General features: G+C 49.5%; 1 protein-coding gene and 1 long non-coding RNA gene across 4 annotated transcripts in view; one reads left to right on the forward strand and one right to left on the reverse strand.

The window, feature by feature from the left end:
• Positions 1-20,134, forward strand: part of epas1b (endothelial PAS domain protein 1b) — a 36,015-nt gene that overhangs the window by 10,063 nt on the left and 5,818 nt on the right. For all 3 annotated transcript variants that reach the window (XM_066697057.1, XM_066697056.1, XM_066697058.1), the window contains exons 2-11: positions 5,554-5,744; positions 10,679-10,824; positions 11,221-11,305; positions 12,050-12,168; positions 12,447-12,649; positions 15,841-15,947; positions 18,230-18,377; positions 18,650-18,858; positions 18,953-19,143; positions 19,926-20,036. In XM_066697057.1, coding sequence (XP_066553154.1) covers positions 5,554-5,744; positions 10,679-10,824; positions 11,221-11,305; positions 12,050-12,168; positions 12,447-12,649; positions 15,841-15,947; positions 18,230-18,377; positions 18,650-18,858; positions 18,953-19,143; positions 19,926-20,036 — 1,510 coding nt within the window. The remainder of the gene's footprint in view (positions 1-5,553; positions 5,745-10,678; positions 10,825-11,220; positions 11,306-12,049; positions 12,169-12,446; positions 12,650-15,840; positions 15,948-18,229; positions 18,378-18,649; positions 18,859-18,952; positions 19,144-19,925; positions 20,037-20,134) is intronic.
• LOC136719211 (uncharacterized) overlaps positions 11,300-20,134 on the reverse strand; it is a 29,347-nt gene continuing 20,512 nt past the window's right edge. The window contains exon 3 of the long non-coding RNA XR_010805385.1: positions 11,300-11,745. This is a non-coding gene — a long non-coding RNA (uncharacterized LOC136719211). The remainder of the gene's footprint in view (positions 11,746-20,134) is intronic.

A 20,134-nucleotide genomic window follows, 5' to 3' on the forward strand; every position in this document is an offset into this window, starting at 1 on the left:
TAGCCGAGTGACGCTGCGTGCGCATGGCCTTCACAGTCCCGGGTAACACCTGTGTGTGTTGTGAAGCTGGATACTCACAATGGAGCCTTAATCTCGGCAGTGATTTCCTTATCTGTCTGATTGGTTTATTCGCTGACACAGAGGGAACATGACGTTCTTTTAATTAGAGCTCCTCAGGTACTGTGTAAATTGCTGTTAACTGGCAAGGGCTGTTCACACCGGCTGCAAAGGGAAAGCCGCTTCAGTCTGTCCACTTTAAGGCTAGATTACCAAAGAATATTTGCCAAAAGCCAAGGTGAGGAATCACAGGTTTAGATATAAAAACAAAATGTATTTAGGAGACATGATTCCTTCCACACCGTTTAACCGTAACATGGTGCGGCCCTGAGCGCCCGGGGGCATCTGCTCCTGCTGTCACTGGAGTGGGTTTGCTGGTTGTCCCGTCCTTACGGTGGTGTGGTATCACCTGGCTGGGTCTGTGTGTATAGCCCGGCGGGTCTGTGGTCTGTGTGTAATGCCCGGCCAGTTCGGTGTGTATCACCTGGCCGGGTCTGTGTGTATCGCTCAGCCGGTCTATAGCCTGGCAGGTCTGTTATCACACAGCTGATTTATAAGGAGGAACATAAATCCAGCTTGAGTTGCAGCTGAAAGTGGAGCAAGGCCTCCGGATTTCCATTCTTCACATTCCACTCTAAACCACTGTTTAATCTTCTGAGCTATGCTCCCTAATGAGAACATGTAATGGGCTTTTAAAACAAACAAGTGCGGTTTTCTTTTTTCAAGCTTACACCAGAATGAGCTTGGATTTCTGGAAACGCACGATAAACCGCGGTTATGAAATGAAACTGAAATGGATTGGAAAGGAAAACAATACTAGTTGTAAAATCGAACAGCCGGTTCCACAAATAATTATGGTTTCTCTTCTGGACATCCAGTGCCTTGAGCCAGGCATTTCCTCGACTGATACACAAACACAAGCGACAGGCCTTCGTCTTACAACACTGACAACCGGAGGCCGTGCGTCAGCCACGTAGGAAAAAGCCTGATCTAGTTTCATTGACATTCAAAAATAAAAAACATACATTTTCCTCTCGGTAGCTTCCTCTACTTCCATATCAAAGGATCTTGGCGCTCCTGCTAATTGCGACACACATTTCACACGTTTTCAAGGCAATTTTGTTATTATTACCCTGAAAATCTCGCCTGATTTTACGAGCGGCGCTCTGTCACATTAGTGTCAGAAGCTCTTATTGTCTCCTTAACTCTGAGGAGCAGTTAGTCGGGGGAATCTTGCGGACGGACCCGTCGTGTAACTAAAGTGTGAGTCCACATTTCCTTGATGTTGGTGTTGGGGAGCTGACCTGTTGGCCGTGACCCTCGGGCAGTTACTCGGCGAAGGGGAAATTTGTACGAGCATCGACCAGGAGGAGGGAGAAGGTTTAACGCAGGCGATGCTGAGATGATGATGATGATAATGGACGAAGGACTGTGTTTTTACACCAATCAAAATGGAGACCAAATCAGAGGCTGATTGACAGTATTGTTTCTACAGCAGTTGGGTTTTAAAAAGACTCGTGATGGATGGTGTGCTTCCATTTTAAAAATAGCTTGATTTCTGCCTAAGTCATTTTCATCATTTTTCCCATTTATTTCTCTGGTCTTTCCTGGATATGTTGGTCTGTGGCAACCACGTATGTGATGGCCTTTCAGAGAGAGAGGAGGAGGAATGGGTTTAACGTCAGGAATGAGGAAATGGCTGATGTCGCGTTCCAACATGAACAAAAACCTCGATTATGAGGGATGACATATAAGCCGCTTTTAAGCAGTTTTCCTTTTTTCTGGTGTTGTTATTGGAACATAAAGTTCATCTGCCCGTGGGGACGTCATAATTGGTTTATTGGGTGTTTGTACTGTAGGAGAGACACTAGTCAGACCTGACTGAGGAAAAACAGCTTGAGGGGGTGAGGTTAAAGGGACTCACGGTAATTAATTTCTCCTGTGTTTGGACAGTGTCAGTGCCGTGCGATGTGGACACTGTCTCACAGCCTTCAAATGCTTTTTCAGTTGATGTTAGATCAGATATTAGGATAGGAGTTTGGGCAGTCACTGTCCTTTGCTTCAAATTAACTTATTTTTATGTTTTATTAAGAAATTCAAGTTTTAAGAATGAATTGTATGAACTGAACGCACTGTATTGGCCATAATCAGTTTTCCTGACTGCGATGGTTCCTCGACCCATTGATCACATTCCCGTGGGGGGGGGGGGTCGTTGGCCGTCGCACAACATGGCAATTAAAGGGAAGAAAGCAAATTCCATACGGGCTCCGTCTTATTGATCTCCACGTGTTTATCTTCAAGCGTTCTCGTCTATCTGCCTTAATCGGCTCAAGAGGTTCATGTGAAATGTGTTGACCGGTCCAATCATCATCTCTGCCCTGTGTCAACACAGACCAGCACAGCTCCACAAAAATCTCAATTCATATTTGGTGACGATCACATGCGATTGTTTAAGTGTCCAGTCCATTGTGTTGGGAGACATCAGGTTTCATTTTGAGCTCTTCAGCACGTGACTGCATACCACACAGTTGCGGGGAAGTCCGGCACTAGACTCAAGGACTGGCTGCGTGGTTTCGTGTTGTCACTGACAATTTGTACCGTTTGACCCGTCTTCGGGGGAGTGACGTGCCCTGACCCGTCCCTCCAGTGTGGGGGCAGTGTGCTCTGGTCAGTCCCCCACTTCGGCTCTTCCTGCGCCGGGGGCAGACAAGCGCCGAGACCTGGGTCACAATACGAGCGCAATTCCTTCCTCCCGCTGTGAGGGAAAACAAAAAGGAGGAAAGAAAAATGTCAACGATTGTTCATTTTTAGAAAGGCCTCCTTGAAACATTGTTCACTTCCAAGCAGTCTCCCTGGAAACCTGCATAATACCTTTTTAAGAGAAGAGGAAAAGGGGGTGGGGGGGAATGCCAGATCTGTAGCTGTGATGTGCTGTGTCGTGGGTGATTAGGACGTTGTGGCTTTTATCTTGGCCCGTGCCCAGGCCTCGGCACTGACCTGCTGTGCTGTGTTGTTGTGTTGTGCTCTGTGTTGGTGTGGGACTACGAGACCAAAGGTGTTGCTCAAAACTCACCTTGCCGCTCATTTCAAGACACTTTTTTTTGGTGCTGGGGGTCTGAAGTGGCTGTGCATGGGGGTATCTTCAGATGTTTCTTGTTGACAGGCCATGGGCAGTGTTATTAAAGTGTGCCGAGTGGACTTTCCTGTGTGTGTGTCTTTCTCTCTCTCTGCTGGCTCTCCCATGTGTGTGTGTGCGTGTTTCTGCTGGCTCTCCCGTGCGTAGCTTTGTGTGTGTCTCTCTCTATGCTGGCTCTCCCCTGTGTGTAGCTGTGTGTGTGTAGAGTCTTGCGGTGTGTCAGTCTGCCACAGTCAGGGCAACCCGAGGGCAGAGGGCGGAGGCGGTGCTGCCACACGACTCGCCAGGCTGCCCGCAAACCACAGCGCTGGGGAGGGCCGCGTCGGCAGTAAATCTCTGTGGTGCCGAGACACCTCGGTCCTGCTTCCTCTCTGCTCTGTGCCGCCCCTCACTGGTGGCAGGAAGGAGACCTGCAGGGGGGAGAGTGTGTGAAGGAATCGGCTCCACGCACCTCTGTTTGCTATTGTGAAGAATATTACATATTACATATATAAATAACTCTTTTATACCTGGCTGGGCTGACTGACTTGTGTGTGTGTGTGGGGGGGGAGTGTGGTTGTACGGCAAACTTTTCCTGAGTTCTGTGCCAACGTCAGCGGATATAGAAATATGGGCTACACACTGTGGAGGGTTTGTGGAGTCCTAGGGTTTATTTATTTATATTTCTATTTTTAATGTGGCCACCTGGCCTCTGGGTTTGCCCTGCAGATGATAGATTTACTCCCTGCAGTGTTATTTTCCGTCTAGTCTTTCCATCGCTGGGATGTACTCCACCATCCGAGAGTGTGCGATCATGAGTGTCGTGTTTTTTGTTTTTTGCTTATTCTCCATCTGACACCCCCCTGTGCGAGTCCAGCTTGGTCCTGAACGCATGTTTAATTAATTTAATACCTTCCAAACACGAGAAGAGGTCAATCCTCTTAACTTAACCAGGAACACAGTTTTAACTGAAACAAACGCACTGAGACACAGAGGCGAACGTGGCCGTTGTGTGGCACGGTTTGGGAAGCTTGCCTCAATACAGGCGTGTGTGTGTCATTTGTGCACGCGTGTCCTGAGACCAGGCCCCCGGCCCTGCCAGCGTCTGGATACCTGCTGCTGTTTGCACTGTTATCTTACAGAGATAGACCGGCTCTGGACTGTATCTGTTATCGCAGCTGGATTCTGGCTCATCAGCGGTTTAGTTTCCAGTTTGCTGCTGATTCGCCGAGCGTTTATATCTGTCGTGTATTAGTTTGCCTGACACCTTTATCTGAGGTGACTTTCAGGATGAATGCAAGAGAACGCAAAACGCGTGTAAGTGTACGAATAAAACTTTAATATTATTGAATAATAATCTGATTTCTCTGTGTCTCTCTGTCTCTGTCTCTGGGCTCACAACTACTGTCAGTCCTGTGGGATTATCTGACTGGCTGGGATACAATACCCCAACTATCTGTGAAACTGAAAAAACAACACAAAAACACAAGACACGCCTGCGGCCGGGGACGGTGGGAGCACCTCGGCTCACTGTGCTTCAAGATTTCCTTCGGTTTGTTTGGATTCCACATAAAGCTGACATGCAATCAGTGTTTTGACAAGCCAGACTCCCTCTCTGTAAATATAAAGACAGAAACAAAATCACACAAAACCGTTGCATAACCCGGAGAGGGCGGTAATGGAGCTGGAGTGCGGATTGAGGGCTTGATGGTACCAGCAGATCCCTGCGTTTCATACCCTTTGCTGGGAGCCAATAACGGATGCCATTGAGGCGTGCGGTCGGTGAGAGACGAGCTCTTATATAAGGCCATTTGTTTTGTCTCTTTGATTAGCAGCTCCCAGAGAGACCGAGTGACTTGAGAAGTGAATTGCATTGTGGTCTTTGTGTGCGTAAAAATAAAGCTGGGTGTGCAGACGGCTACACTGAATTTTCCAAGTCTGTAGGTGCTGGTGTATGCTTCAGAAAACCCACACATGTCTCTCTCACACACACACACACACACACACACAGGCACTTTGAACAAGCGGAACAAGGCAGGGAAGATGTAAGGTTTGATAACATATAGGCTGAAGGCTCTGTGGTTTCTGTTTCAGCAGGTCAAATGCAGGTTATTGGGTAGAAAGTAAAAACAGTGTCACTAAATGGCACGGCACAGTTTGGTGGGTTTGAGCAGCTCCCTGTGCCCTATCATCCCAGGAGACTTTACGAAAAAGGAAAATGCTTCTTAAAACTAACAATACTTGTCTCATACTTCAGTCATTTTTATAATGTAGGACAGAAGTGTGTGGACTGGGTTTCGCCGCCACGGCGCTCGAAAGCATTTCGCCGTACCGCCGGACTCGTGTTTTAATCGTCCCTGTGTCTCTGCGTGTCCCTCCAGGAGCAGCTCGGAGCGCCGGAAGGAGAAGTCCCGGGATGCTGCGCGATGCCGCCGGAGCAAGGAGACGGAGGTGTTCTACGAGCTGGCGCACCAGCTGCCCCTGCCGCACAACGTCAGCTCCCACCTGGACAAGGCCTCCATCATGAGACTGACCATCAGCTTCCTCCGGACACGCAAGCTGCTGTCCTCCAGTAAGACTCCGCCTCGTGTCTCCCTGCCCCACCCCCCCAGCCGCCGGCAGGTCTTTGTTGAGGGTTTGTCCAGGCTATAGCAGGTATAGCACGGTTCGTTTTGGGAGCTTTCAGACAATTAGGTTTTTAATTGGCAAAAAAGTGTTTTCTCACATTTCAGGCTTTCTGCCTTTCTTTCGTGGTCACTTTCTCGACTCCTTTAAGGTGGTGCAGCCACCTGCTTTGGTCTCAGGTATAAATAAATAAACACACACACAATTCTGCCGTGTCGTGGCAAACCAGCGACTCAATTGAGCCGAGGTCTCAGTCTGAGGCCGCTGGGAAGAGACGTGCTCGACCTGCCGGCGATAATCCCATCTCTCCGTTGCCTGGTGATGCCAGCTGTCACTGTTCGCTTCATAAAGGCAGCCGCCAGAGCAACAGAGCGGTAGAGGGATCAAAACAAGTAGCTGTGAAAACCTTGTCCCGCTTGTGTTGTCCGCCACGTGGGGTCCCTCCAGTCTGGCCTCGGACGTGCACCTTTTCTGTGCCAGCGGCGAGGCGTGGTGATGATGTCTTGGGATAGGAGCAGACCGAGATTAGAGTTCCCCTTTGGACTCGTTGGACTGGTACACAGAACACAAATCAAAACACACAAAAAGAGGTCGGGGTCCGAGTCAGGGCCAGAGATAGGGCCATGATGCACCCCTCTCCCACACGTTGACACACTATCACTTCGTCTCGAGGAAGAGGAGACCAGCAGTCTCCTCCGGCTGAAGTAGCGTATTGGTTGTGCATATTTTATACATGTATACAAAGATGACCGTTTAGAGAATTTCACCAATGCAAGGAATTTTAAACGTCACTTTATGTATTTATCATCTTGCTGTTCTGCGTTTCTCTCCCATCTTTATTTGCAATATACTACGAGAGTGGTTAAAGTATATAAACAGAACAAAGTATGTAAATACAGAAAACATGTAGTATATGTAGAGATGTGTGTGTGTGTGTGTGTATGTATGTGTCTCGGCACACCTGAGAGAACTCAGCATTCTTCCAGGAAAGAAGCTTTTTACTTGACCTAAATTGGGTCCGGGTCAAATATTACTACACTCCAGTTCCCTCCACAATAATAGTTTCACTATTAAACACCCACATGTAAAAGGTTTCACTTTAAATCAGCAGTTTTAAATATTTAGAGAAGTACTGTTCTGTGGCGGTGAAAACATACATTTAGATCTACCAGATTGACTGGAGGTAAATTGTAAAAACGGAAAAAGAAATAAAGAGAGAACCAGCTTTTTTTTTTTTAAGCTCGTTGGATATCTGAGGCAAGTACAACAGAAACCAGCGGCACACTTATAAAACATCAGATTAGAAATGTCTCCCAGACGTGTGTCTTCCGTTATGTATTTATTAACAAATTAATTTAAACCCAGCGCTGCCAGATCAGGACGAGGACTATGTAATAACTGGTCATCAGCATTAATCAGATCTCTCGCGACGCCGAGGCCCGGCCGCTCCTTGGTTATTATTCTCGCTCTGTAATCGCATCACCCGATATGAGGACGCCGGATGCTGCACCCCGAGGTTTTAATACGGTAATGAACGCCTGATGTCCTCCGACAGCCGCCACGAAATAAGGAGGGAAAAGGTCACCGTGGGCCGCTGTCCACCCGGTGAACCAATTCCCACCGAGAATAAATGCTGTGTCGTAGCAGCGGCAGATTCAGACGGCGATGATTTCCCGTGAAGAGACGCATTAGGACTGACAGCAGGCATCGGGTGACTTCTGCCCCACCGAGGGACAAGGGCAGGAAACCGGTGAAGCCAAACGGGTTTTGGGCTCGGTTTGGTGGATGGGAGGAATGTTGTTCTCCCTAGAGGGTCCCAGCGAGATAAAGATCTGAGCAACATGGACATTGGCTGCCTGAGAGTGAAGTGCTACTGTTAGAGAATTAAAAACTGAAAAGCCCATGTTTATTATACAGGTAAAATGATACATCAGTGCAAATAGAGAGAGAGAAAGAGAGAAGCAGAGAGAGAACTGGTTTCCTCTCCCCCTGGGGTGGCGGTCCTGTGAGCCGCTCTGTCCTCTCGCAGTGTGTGCTGGCATGTTGTTTGTGGAGATGGGAGATTGTTTATCTGCAGCCCCGGAGCGACGGCAGGGCCGGGAGAATGCTGCTGGCGACTGCCGTGAGAAGAGCGCCCTGAGCCTCTGCCAGAGCCAAAACACTGCGCTGCCCTGGCGCCGCCTCTGCCTGCCTTTCCGGACGCCGCGTAAACACGGTCCCCCCCCCACACCTGCGCTCTGCCGCGGCCGAGTGTGTCGAGGGTTTACCCCACCCTGCAGCCTCCCCGGGTACCTGCCTGCGGTGCGGTCGCCCGGCACCTCATCCTCTGCGCTCCACGGCCGCCTTTCCGGTTTGAGTTTACTGTCAGGAAATGGGCCGAGGATGGTTTTCCCCGGAGCAGAAAGCTTTGGAAATCACTCATCTCGTCTCCCGGGGGAGGAGGGTCACATGAGCTCCTCCTCTCCTCTCAGCCGGGTCGAGCGGCCCTCCTCCCTGCCGGCCCCTAGAGCTGTGGCCTTCAGGGGCTTTTCGATCTGCACTTTCAGACCCCCTTTCCCACGGGACACTTTAGAAACTCCTCACTGGGTTCTGAACCCTTAGGTGACGACCCAGGATCTCTCTCAGGATGCTTTTGGGGATTGTTCTGCCGATCTAACCTCGCTGTTTAGGGATCTCTGGAAAGCTGTGCCCTTCTCTCGGAGGAGATTAGATAATAAGTAAACAGTACAGCTTGACAGGGGTCACGTGACCAGATTTATTTCAGATTCACAGCCATGGAAAGTTCTGCCGTTTTGCAATTCTCGATTTTGACCACTTTTGTTTACTGCGTTTTCCGTTTCTTTCAAGGCCGTACAAAGTTCTGGAAGAGTAGAATGCAAGGGTCATGTTTCTGAGGGGAAAGTTCAGTTCTCTCCCAGGTTTACAAAAATGTAAACAAACATACAAACAAAACATAAATGATAGCTGGTGCTAAATGAAACGCTGAGCTTTTCCCTGCCAGCTGAGGCGTCTATGACTGGATTGTACAGGTGCGACCTAGTTGTAGAAGTATGTGAAAGGTTGTGTGTTTGTGGAATAGGTGTGCCGGGCGACTGATTAATCTTGAGCCCGCGTCTTGTCTGGCAAACGCAGGAAAAACAAAACTCATTCTCTTATCGAATGCCTCGCTTTTGCACCAGAGCCAGAAATGCCTGACCTCCCCGATCCAGCGTTCCCAGCGCAGAGTAAAAAAAGATCGGCCCTGTTTTCTGTCATGCCTTTGACTTTTAATCCCCCAGCTGTGCAGAGTCCAGGCTCAAGGCGGGCCGAGGAGGACTTCCATTCGGGGAAGAGGCTCCTCGCGACAGGAAGCTGGGTCAGGACCGCAGCGCCGGGCACATCCTGGTGCCCCATTATTAATCACGGCGCTATTTTCGTCACAAAGGACGTCTTCGTGTAAACAGTCCGGGGACACTCATACAAAAGTATACAACTATAAATACAGAACAATTTGTGCTGCATAGAAAGTGGCTCTGGATTCGTGTCAACCCGGAAATATGGCGATGGCTGTGGTAGTAATTATGAAACCCAGTGTTTGGACAAAAGTGGTGTTCAGGAAAAATCGGTTGACCCCTCCAGCTTGTGTACGTGAGGTGATGAAAATCAATTGTGAAACGAAATGTACTTGGCTTGGCTGTCGGTGTTATCTTCTTCTGACGGCCACGTTTTGGCAGTTCGATTGAAAATAACGGTTTGCCAGTTTTCGCCGAACATCGTGCTGTTGATTTATTATCCGAGCACCGAAATAGCTGTCTGGCCGGAGCAGTGCGTCATTTTGAAGCCGCTGCTCAGATCGCGGACGGCCACTTTTCCGGGGAGCGGCGCAGACTCTCGGCACTTTCTGTTCCCGCCTCACTCCAGACTCCCCAGACACAATCGCTACACAATCTCTGTGCTACAGTCTACCCAAGAGCTGGCCGTTACCACATTATTATTATCTTTCACAATGTTTCCTTTCGCACCTACCTGGGGGGGTTGATCTCTAAAAGGATTAATCAAGTCTTTATCTTTTATTCAATTAAAAATATTTATTTAGACCCCCTATCTTGTGTATTATTCAATTTATTCCCCTCCCCTATTTATTCGGTGCTGTTGTATTTATTGCACCCCCCCCACCCCCCGTCTTCGATCAGAACAGCCCCGCCTGCTTTTTTTCCAGCTATACCTATGAATGCGGCTTTTTTTAGCGGCTGACAATCTCATTTCCACATCAAAAACAAACAGACTGACTCCCTTCCATCACCGCCGCCGCCCCCCCCCCCCCCCCTCAAGCAGCTGCTGAAAACGGCTTGTTTTCTCTGCCTTTCTGAAAGAGAAACAATGCTTTCAATATAAATAAATAACTCGCAAACCGAGGGGGGGAAAAAAGGAAAACTGTGGAAGAAACGAGGGAAGGTCAGGGAGTCTGGGAGTGTTCGCTGGAGGCAGGATGAGGACTTGTTGGTTTGTTTTGGGTCCGTGCCAGGGCCTGGAGTCGCAGCAAAACAACTCCCCCCCAGCCATCACTACACACACACACGCACAAACACTGACGCACACACACACTAACTTACAGACTTACTCAAACACACTTGCACATGCATACACACACACGCTCACTGACACGCACGCACATACACACGCACTCACAGACTCATACACACGTCTTCACACCGTCACGTACACACCAACTCACACGCACATGCGCGCACACACAGATGGCAACTGGGGCTTGCAGTCTGCCCGCCTCCCCTCTAACCGTCCCTGCATCTGTATTTAATGTGCGTACGGCCCCCTCGCTCGGCCCGGTGGAAACGCAGCGCCGGCGTGCGTCTCTGACCGTCTCCGACTCTGTTCCCGCAGCCTGGCCCGAGGGCGAGTGCGAGGCGGACCGCCAGATGGACAGCCTGTACCTGAAGGCCCTGGAGGGATTTATCGCTGTGGTGACGCAGGACGGGGACATGATCTTCCTGTCTGAGAACATCAACAAATTCATGGGTCTCACGCAGGTGTGTGTCAGCATCCTCCCTCCTTCTCTCCCTCCCTCTCTCTCTCCCTCCCTCCCTCGTTCCCGATCTATCGCTCTTTCACAGTTCTTGCATTTTTATTAATTCAAGGGAAAAATACAACTCAAAACTCAAACTGAACAGGACATTATTTAACACTGTATTCGGCAGCAAACTAATTTGATTTTGAGTCCGTCTGAGTGGTGATGTCATTAGTAATCCTGCCACCGCACAGATGGCTCCTCGGTCGGGTCACCCGTGTCCCGTGGCCAGGCAGGCGTGCTTTTATCCGCACGTTTATTTAAAGAGAGGGAGCCCCTTTACCGGAGACGGTGAATCTCACCCCACGTGAGCACGGCAGCGGAGAGTTGGGAGTTAAAGCAGTTTTCTCTTCCCCAGGTGGAGCTGACCGGACACAGCATCTTCGACTTCACTCACCCCTGCGACCACGAGGAGATCCGAGAGAACCTCAGCCTCAAAACAGGTACGCACGCCTCAGCGGGGGCCCCTGGGAACCCAAAGTGTGCGAGGGACGTGTGCCCGTGGGGAGGATGTTCGTAGACGCATCTCTGACTCGTGTCCCGCTGGCTGTGTGTGTGTGTGTGTGTGTGTGTGTGTGTGTGGGAATCTGCTTATCTGCAGCTCCTGATAACCACGGCTGCAGAGCGACGCCCCCCTGGTGTAAACCACTGGGGACGGCTCTGTGGCTCTTATCAGCGCTGCTTACAGAATGAACTTTGTATGCCTGTAATTTAGTTTCATTGTATGTAAATGAGTCCATGTGTTGGGTCTTGGAATCCGATGCTGTCGTTGTCCTGTGATTGCACTTAGGACTGAGACTCCAGCAGTTATGTCTTATCCTGCTGTAGGAATTACAGTATGATGTCATCTGGACACAAGGACAAGTTTCCCTCTCGTGTTTTCCTGCACGGGGACAAAAAATAAAAATACATGTGTTAGAAGGTACAATATAAGGCATATAACAAATACGGTTCGAGTTCTACCGACTTCCTTCAAAGTTAAGCTTTCAGTCTCGCGGTTTTTACATAATTAAGAGTACTGTGCAGAAAGATTATTTGACGCTGCGATAGGTGTGGGTATTGCAAACATGCGTGTCCCTTGCAAAACAAACCTAAAAGGAAAACAAATCGAATAGACAAAGTCAGGTGGCAGGAGCTGTGAGGTGGAGGAGACGGCGGGTCTGAGTGTGTGTCCCTCCTGCCCGCAGGGCCCGGCTTTGGCAAGAAGAATAAGGACATCAACACGGAGCGCGATTTCTTCATGAGGATGAAGTGCACTGTGACCAACCGGGGACGCACCGTCAACCTCAAGTCCGCCAGCTGGAAGGTGAGCATCTTGTGTCTGCAGAGAGCACCCCTACACTGTCCCACAGCGTCATAAAAGGTGCCACACTGTCCCTCATTGTCACAAAAGGTGCCACACTGTCCCTCACTGTCACAAAAGGTGCCACATTGTCCTACACTGCTCTACACTGTCCTAAAAGGTCCCACATTGTCCTACACTGTCCTAAAAGGTCCCACACTGTAATAAAAGGTCCCACGTTGTCCTACACTGCCCTACAAGGTCCCACAATGTCTTAAAAGAGGGTTCGTCTCCTTCTCCAGGTCCTTCACTGCACTGGACACGTCAAGGTGTACAGCAGCTGCCCCCCCCATGTGCTGTGCGGCTTCAAGGAGCCACCGCTGACCTGTGTGGTGCTGATGTGCGAGCCCATCCCCCACCCCTCCAACATCGACATGCTGCTCGACAGCAAGACCTTCCTGAGTCGCCACAGCATGGACATGAAGTTCACCTACTGCGACGACAGGTGGGCCTAAGACCTGCGCCGAGACGCACTGCACACACTGTACTTTGAATACTGCACACACTGCAACTCACACTGCACACTGAATTCTGCACACTGCACACTGAATACTGCACACACTGCAGCTACACACTGGACTACACACTACACAGTGAATCCTGCACACTGAATACTGCACACACTGCAACCACACACTGTACATCGAATACTGCACACACTGCAGCTACACACTGGACTACACACTACACAGTGAATCCTGCACACTGAGTACTGCACACACTGCAACCACACACTGTACATCGAATACCGCACACACTGCAACCACACACTGTACATCGAATACCGCACTCACTGCAACTACACACTGGACTACACACTTCACACTGAATACTGCACACACTGCACTACACACTGAATACCACACACAATGTATACTGCACAGTGAATACTGAATGTTGCACACTGCACAACATTTTTACTTTATTTTTTATTACTGACTGGCTTTGGACTAACCGCACCGTCCTCGGGCACCGCTGGTCACCTGACCCGAGCAGAGCAGGGCAGCCGTATTGATGGGATTATAATTACTCTTTATTATGTCACTGCGTCCTGACAGCTGAAGCATTAATCCACAGCAGCACAATTAGGGCCTGGACTCCGGCCACAGGGCGGTCCGGCCCGGCTGGGGGGAAAGCGGGACACAGAGAGACCTGTGCTCTCGGAGAGGCTCGGCATGATGCTAATTGGTGTTAATTCAGATCTTCAGGCTTAATGTAACACCGGGTCTGGTGACGGCACGTAAAACATCGTCCTGTAACCGCATTTTGTTGACATTGTTCGTTTTTTCATGTATTGTTTTTAATTCCCGATATTTCCAGTTCCCATCCTGACTTCGCAAAGTAACTCTCTCGCCATCAGTGCCATTGAGTAACTCTTCCTGACCGGCTAATTGAATGTTCCAGTAAGTCTTGTTAATTACTTGCGCAGCTGCAGTTTTATTATCCTCCAGTAGGAAATCTGGGACGGACCAGTCGGTCAGCGGTGAGACGGCGGACAGGAGGGACACTGTTGCATTCACAGGGCACTTTCTATTCTTTTATAGCTTTTAATAGTTTTAAAAAACAAAAACATGGGGGCAGTTTTTATCTTTCCGCAAGTTGCTCAGGCTTTGGCAGCGCCGGCCGACTTCTGGTGGCGTTGATTCAAACAAAGAGAATGTTTTGTTCGCCTGTCATTTAACAAGTTAACAAGATAAAACCACGATCAGTCATCGCTGTCTATGACCTGTCACACGCCTGCATTAAATATGTAACCTGTTTGGTAAGAAAAGAAAAACAGTTCTCTTTAAAGTTTAATCAGATTAGACTGTTGTCTGAGAATCTGTTCTTCAGTAAAATGTGATTTTGTAAATTTTTATACTGAAATGTATTATTATTATCAATAGTAAGTTCTTATCAATATCCAGGACCTGATATTCCACTTATTCACAAAACTAAGTCTTTCTGCCCTCATTTTCTTTTTAAAATGACTACTGAAGAGGATTAGTAGAACAGTAGAAAAAACCTTCATTAAAAAACCCAATCGCTGGCCTTTTAAACTTGCCACCCACGCGCACAATTAGACGTTGTGTAACGAGACGCTGGACAAGGTCCACAGCTGAGCACGGCAGGGTCAGGATACCTCTGCCTGTCTGTACAAATACACAAACAAACAACCGCAAGAGGAACTATACCACACATATAGTTTTGTGTGTGAATAACACGTACGGTAAAACTATTTTCAGTGGGGAGAGTTTATTAAAAATTTCTCCCTAGAAAGATCAATAAATTAATTGAGTTCCTCTCCTGTGTCGTAGTCCAGAGGCGAATGATTTTGACACAGAAGAGCGCAGTCGCTGGAAAAGCCCTGTGCTGTGGCAGGGGGCCGCTCTCTCGGGACACGGGGCCACAGTCTCAACCAGGCCATGTGAGGATCCGAGCTCCTCGTGACTGGGCTCACCTTACACTGTAAATCAACCCGCTTTCATCCTGCCAGCAACACACCTCCCCGCCGCTCGCCCTGCCCGGCTCAGACCGGCCCGGCTAATGGACTCGGACAGACACCATGATTGTTCAAACCCCCCCCGAGGAACACAATCTCTAAATCGTGATCTTGCTCGTCTCATGTCTCGTCCGTGAGTTTCGGAGCGTGAAGCCAGGACTGTCTGTGACCCGAGGAGAGTCTCGATTAGTTTAGCGCCGAGAAATTAAATCACCCCTTCCTTCCCCTGTCCTCACTGTCTGACCCGTCTCGACAGACCCAGCTTCTCCTCTGCGCTGATGAGGAGCCACAGTTGGCCTGGACGGTGTTTCTACTTCTGCTACAAATGCAGAATGAACGAATAAACTAATTAATTAACAAGGGTTTGGAAATACAGTAACAGCAGCTGGATAAGTGATGCCGTAACCCTTTACAAAAGTGTCTGGACACGGGGAGCTGGGCTTTAGGATCTCACCATACCCCTGGACTGAGGGCCCCATCACGTCCTCTCCAAGGGGACGTCCCCACCCTTGTCTGTTCCTCCCCCAGGTATCGTCCAGCTCAGGGTTCTAGCCCGGCCGGTTCCAGCTCAGGGTTAAGCAGATATCATCACGCGCAACCGGCTGATCTTGTGACAAGCAGGTTTATCTCCTAAAAAAAAAAAATTGGCCTCTCCAAGCTGACCGCTGGCATGACTGAGAGCGACGCCCGGAGCGGAGGAGAGCTCTTATCTGTTGCCAAAATAGTATCGGGAACATATTATGCATCCACTCAATTGAATGTAATCTCTAAGGATAAGAGAACTACCTGCTATGACACATTGGAAGTCATTAAAAATAAAAAAAACTGCCATTTTTCATTCCTTTCTGAAGGGCTTTTTACAGAAATGTGATCTAATTAGCCACAGTCGAGTTGTATAGTCCCTTGTAGCAGGAGATTAGTGACTTATTGGATGAGGAGTAAACTCAAGAGTATCCCTCTTTATAGCAGCTAATTAAAGGCTCTTAATCAGCGATTTAAGTTGCTACACCCCAGCTGCTGTTTATAACATGATGTTCCTTATTCACTTTCACACTTTTGAGTTCACCTGCTCTCGAAGGGAAACCGTCTCGGGGTTTAAATGATGTTTGTACGGTACTGACGGGCCACGTGTGTGTTTGTGCTGTGTGTTACAGAGTGGCGGAGCTCATGGGATACGGACCCGAGGACCTGCTGGGCCGCTCCGTCTACGAGTTCTACCACGCACTGGACTCCGACAGCATGACCAAGAGCCACCAGAACCGTGAGTGTCGGGCGCGGACGTTTGTTCCCACAATGCATCCCTCTCCCCTTCTCCTGTTGTCTTCTTGTAGACCGTTCCCCAGTACCTCCCTGGAGCTGCGCACTCTCTCCTGTCTTTAAACATAGGACACACACTCACACAGACCTAGAGTATTATGCATTTTACCCCTGTGCCGAGAAGTACCTGTTCTAGAGTCTCTCTGCGCTGCCCCACCTCTGGATGAAATGGTGTTTTACCGCTGGAGAACCGGGGGTAGGCCAGCGAATAAAACACCTCATCCATGACTCCCCCGTATCAAGAGTTTTAAACCAAACCACACCGGCCGAGGGGCTTCCATTTGGACATCAATGTGTTGATTGTGCCTCGTGTGGCCCTTAATTCGTGCAGAACAACACACGGCTCAAGCGTGACAGCCTAAGCTCCCCCCGCTCCCCTTACGTTAATTACTAATGCAAATCGGGACTAATTAACACTTATTTGTTAAGCTCTGCAGGAACAGTAAAAGATGCATTTGAGCACAGAGCAGAACGTGCGATCCGATTAGGCTGCTGAGCTCCAAGGCCAATTCCAGAGATCGTTTCTAGTCCGCTCGGCCCGCCGGTTTCAGCTCCGCACTTATGAAAGCCAGGGTAAGAAGGATCTCCCGGTATTGTGGTTTTGTTTTGGTTTTGTAAGCCATTAACCCCATTTCCTTTGATTTCGACGCCTGTGAATCGCTCCGTTTGTTTTTCGGTTTAAAGAAAACAGAGAACTCTTTTAAATCTCAATTTTCGCTGCTCTGTGGCTCCCAAACACGACTCTGTGATATCTGACTGGATTATTTTTCTTTCTCTGACCGGTATTGCGCATTAAACATATTTATTTTACTTAACATACTTAACATAACTAAAACAAACATTTATTGATTTATTGAGCATTACTTAACGAACGGGGGTTTGGCTCTTTGAAGCCGAAAATTACATTTCATTTTCCCCGGGCATTATCTGCGGCCAAATTAGATTTCAAATGTATATATGATTAATGAATACAATTCAAAGAATGCTTATTAGATTGGAACTATTACGCAAGGGCCCAGCCTGCATTAAGATGTCTTGAATCTTATTATCATCAACCTGTGACACAATAAATAACAGCCGCACATCTGCCCGGCTGACAGCTGCATCCAGGTGTCTGTGGCTCCTGACAGGAACCTGATTACAGTTTAACGAGGCTCAACGGAGGACAGCTTTCCTGTCCCGATAATTGCCTTCTCTCCGATCTCCGACGTACAGAAAAGCAGGATTATATCTGCGGTCTGTGAATTTCTCACTCGAGGGCTGTTGTTGTGGACTCTGGGTGTTCGTGTATATTCTCTGCCCTGCTGTGGTCGGCCGATGACTTCTTGTGGCGTCTGCTTGTGCGGTTTCCCTCGCTGGGGGTGGGGGGGGTTGATAACTGGTGCCGTCTAGGGCAAAAGCAAGTTCATCAACGAGTCAGAGCTGATTTTTCTCAAGTTAGCACATGAACTTAGACCTCAGAGAGAGAGAGGGAGAGGGAGGGAGAAGGACGCAACAGATTTTCAGAGGCAGTTGTTTGTCGTTGCGTATTGTGTGCCAGCATTGTGATCCCTCTGCTCTCGTAATTAACACAAATGGGATATTACAGCCCAAAGCCGAACACTTAAACCTTGTTATAAACTACTGAAGTGTTATTCATAATAAAAATAAGTTGTGAGTTTCTTTAAATTTCTTACATTTGAGTTACTGCATGATAAAAAATGATTGTATTGTGTGTGTGTAAAAAAGCAGTTTCTCTACATGTTGTTTGCAGCTTCATGCGACACATGAAGAGAAAGTAAAAGAACTGGCCGCACAGTTCTCAAAACCACGAACATCGCACACGTATGACTGCGTTAAACACGATTTAATCTTGAACTTGCAAAACTGAAGATGTTTTTATAGAGGAAGATACTATTCCTGTCATTTCAGTTTCAGTTTTGCTCACAGCTGGGAGTAGTGTGTGTCGACTCCAGGCGACTTGTGTGCCGTACTCAGAACAGACTTGTTTGTTTTGGTGGTGGTGCTGGTGGGGGGGATCTTTTGGCATTCTGGCAGGGCAGACCGAAATTAAGCCACACGGACAATGCAGTACAGTTCGTTAAGGCATGCGTCTATTTATTACATTCATTGCTCACTGCCCATAGCTAGCCCACACAATTCCCACGCTGCCCCCCAGCCCCCACACCTCTCTCTCTCTCTGATGCATGCATGTCTTGTACACGTGGTCTCCGTGTCTCTTCCCAGTGTGCACCAAGGGCCAGGCGGTGAGCGGCCAGTACAGGATGCTGGCGAAGCACGGAGGCTACGTCTGGGTGGAGACTCAGGGCACGGTCATCTACAACACGCGCAACTCGCAGCCGCAGTGCATCGTGTGCGTCAACTACGTACTGAGGTGAGTCTCGGCCTGCCCCGCGTGTTGCACGTGTGTGCCAAAGAGCGCCACGTCTGAATGACACCTGTTGTGTAAACAAATACAGACCATCTCTCAAAAGCTGTTTTGAAATCACTTCCACAATCACTTCCTCTCTAATTGTAAACTAGAGCACGTGTGGTCCCCTCAGGCCAGCCCCCTGAACGGCCAAACCCTGACCCCAGTCTCGCCCTCCCTTGTCCCCCCGCTGAGCGTCTCTGTGTGTAACGCCGCTCTGTCCTGCCCCCCCGCAGCGAGATCGAGGAGCACGACGTCATCTTCTCCATGGACCAGACCGAGTCCCTGTTCAAGCCGCGCGTCCTGAGCATGGGCAGCTTCTTCAGCAGCGCCACCGCGCTCGCCGATCCGGCGGACCTGCTCTTCACCAAGCTGAAGGAGGAGCCGGAGGAGCTGGCGCAGCTGGCGCCCACGCCCGGGGACTCCATCATCGCCCTGGACTTCGGTCAGTATTGAATTGCATTGCATTTCCTTCCTGAATGAACTGCTGTTTCCAGTGGTTTCCCCCTTCTGACCCCACTGCTGTTTCGCCCCCACAGGTGGGCCGCCATTCGAGGAGACACCGATGTACAGCAAGGCAGCCATGGCTCCCCCCGGCAAGGCCTGGCCCGGGGAGGCCCTGAAGACCAGCCCCCCGGCCGAGGTGCCCGGCGTGGCTCCCTTCACCGTGCCCCAGCCCCCGCCGGCCAGCGCCACCCCCAGCCTCAGCACCGCCAGCAGTTGCTCCACGGTCAGTCGGTGTCCCGTCCCCGTCTCCATCTCCGTCCCCCCAATCTCTGTGCTTCTCCCCTGCTTTCACCTTCTCCTCTCGCTTGCTGTCCTTCTTCCGCCATCTCTCTCTCTTTCTCCCTCTTCTCCTCACTAGTGTGACAGTGTGTCGGACAAAGAACCTCACAGGGGTGGTTTCTGAGTATTTCCCAGGATGCATTTCTTTCCAGACAGTCCAAAAATACAAGAGTTCCTTTCCTAGCCAGTCCATCTGTACTAGCCTGGACGAAAGTCTCCTATAGTTTGTAAATATCAGCACTATGTGTAAGCAAACACTAAAGGACTAAAATTGGAAACAGTGACTCATCCTAATCTCATCGCATGAAAAGACTCACTTTGTCCAAAAACAACTACAAGGAACTTACATTTAAAAAACAACAACACTGTGCTGTAAACAAAACGCTTCAATAGCCTGGTAACACTTCAGAACTTCTCACGGAACTTTCCACAAGGTTAGTTATCTAGTTTAAAGCACTTACTCGTATTGTAAAAAATGTTTACGGTGATAAATATAGTCGTGGTTTTTGCAGCGAGTTCTCTGCGGTGTCCCCAGACTCTCCATGTTGGTGGGGGGGGTGCGTGGGTGGCGTGGTGGCACTGGGCAGCTCCGGTCAGCTGCACTAAACCGGACCAGGGAGCCGGGGAAGTGGGGGTGCTGTGAGAAACAGGGGGGCGGACAGGCCTGGCTCATAGAGGTCCACTCAGGCTTGTAACGAGCGCATTGTCCCCCTCTTGTCCGCGCAGCCGAGCAGCCCCGGAGATTATTTCAGCCCAGTGGACAGCGAGCTCAAGGTGGAGCTGACCGAGAAGCTGTTTGCGCTGGACACCGAGCCCCGCAGCCCGTGCACCACCCAGGTCAGTGCATGGGAGTGAGATGAGTCCGGCGGGGGCCTGGTAATGAGGCTCCGTTTGGCACGTGCACCTCTCAGAGAACAGGCAGCCATTACTCATAG

Source organism: Amia ocellicauda, chromosome 23, assembly GCF_036373705.1.
Source record: "Amia ocellicauda isolate fAmiCal2 chromosome 23, fAmiCal2.hap1, whole genome shotgun sequence".
Classification (NCBI taxonomy): Eukaryota; Metazoa; Chordata; class Actinopteri; order Amiiformes; family Amiidae; genus Amia; species Amia ocellicauda.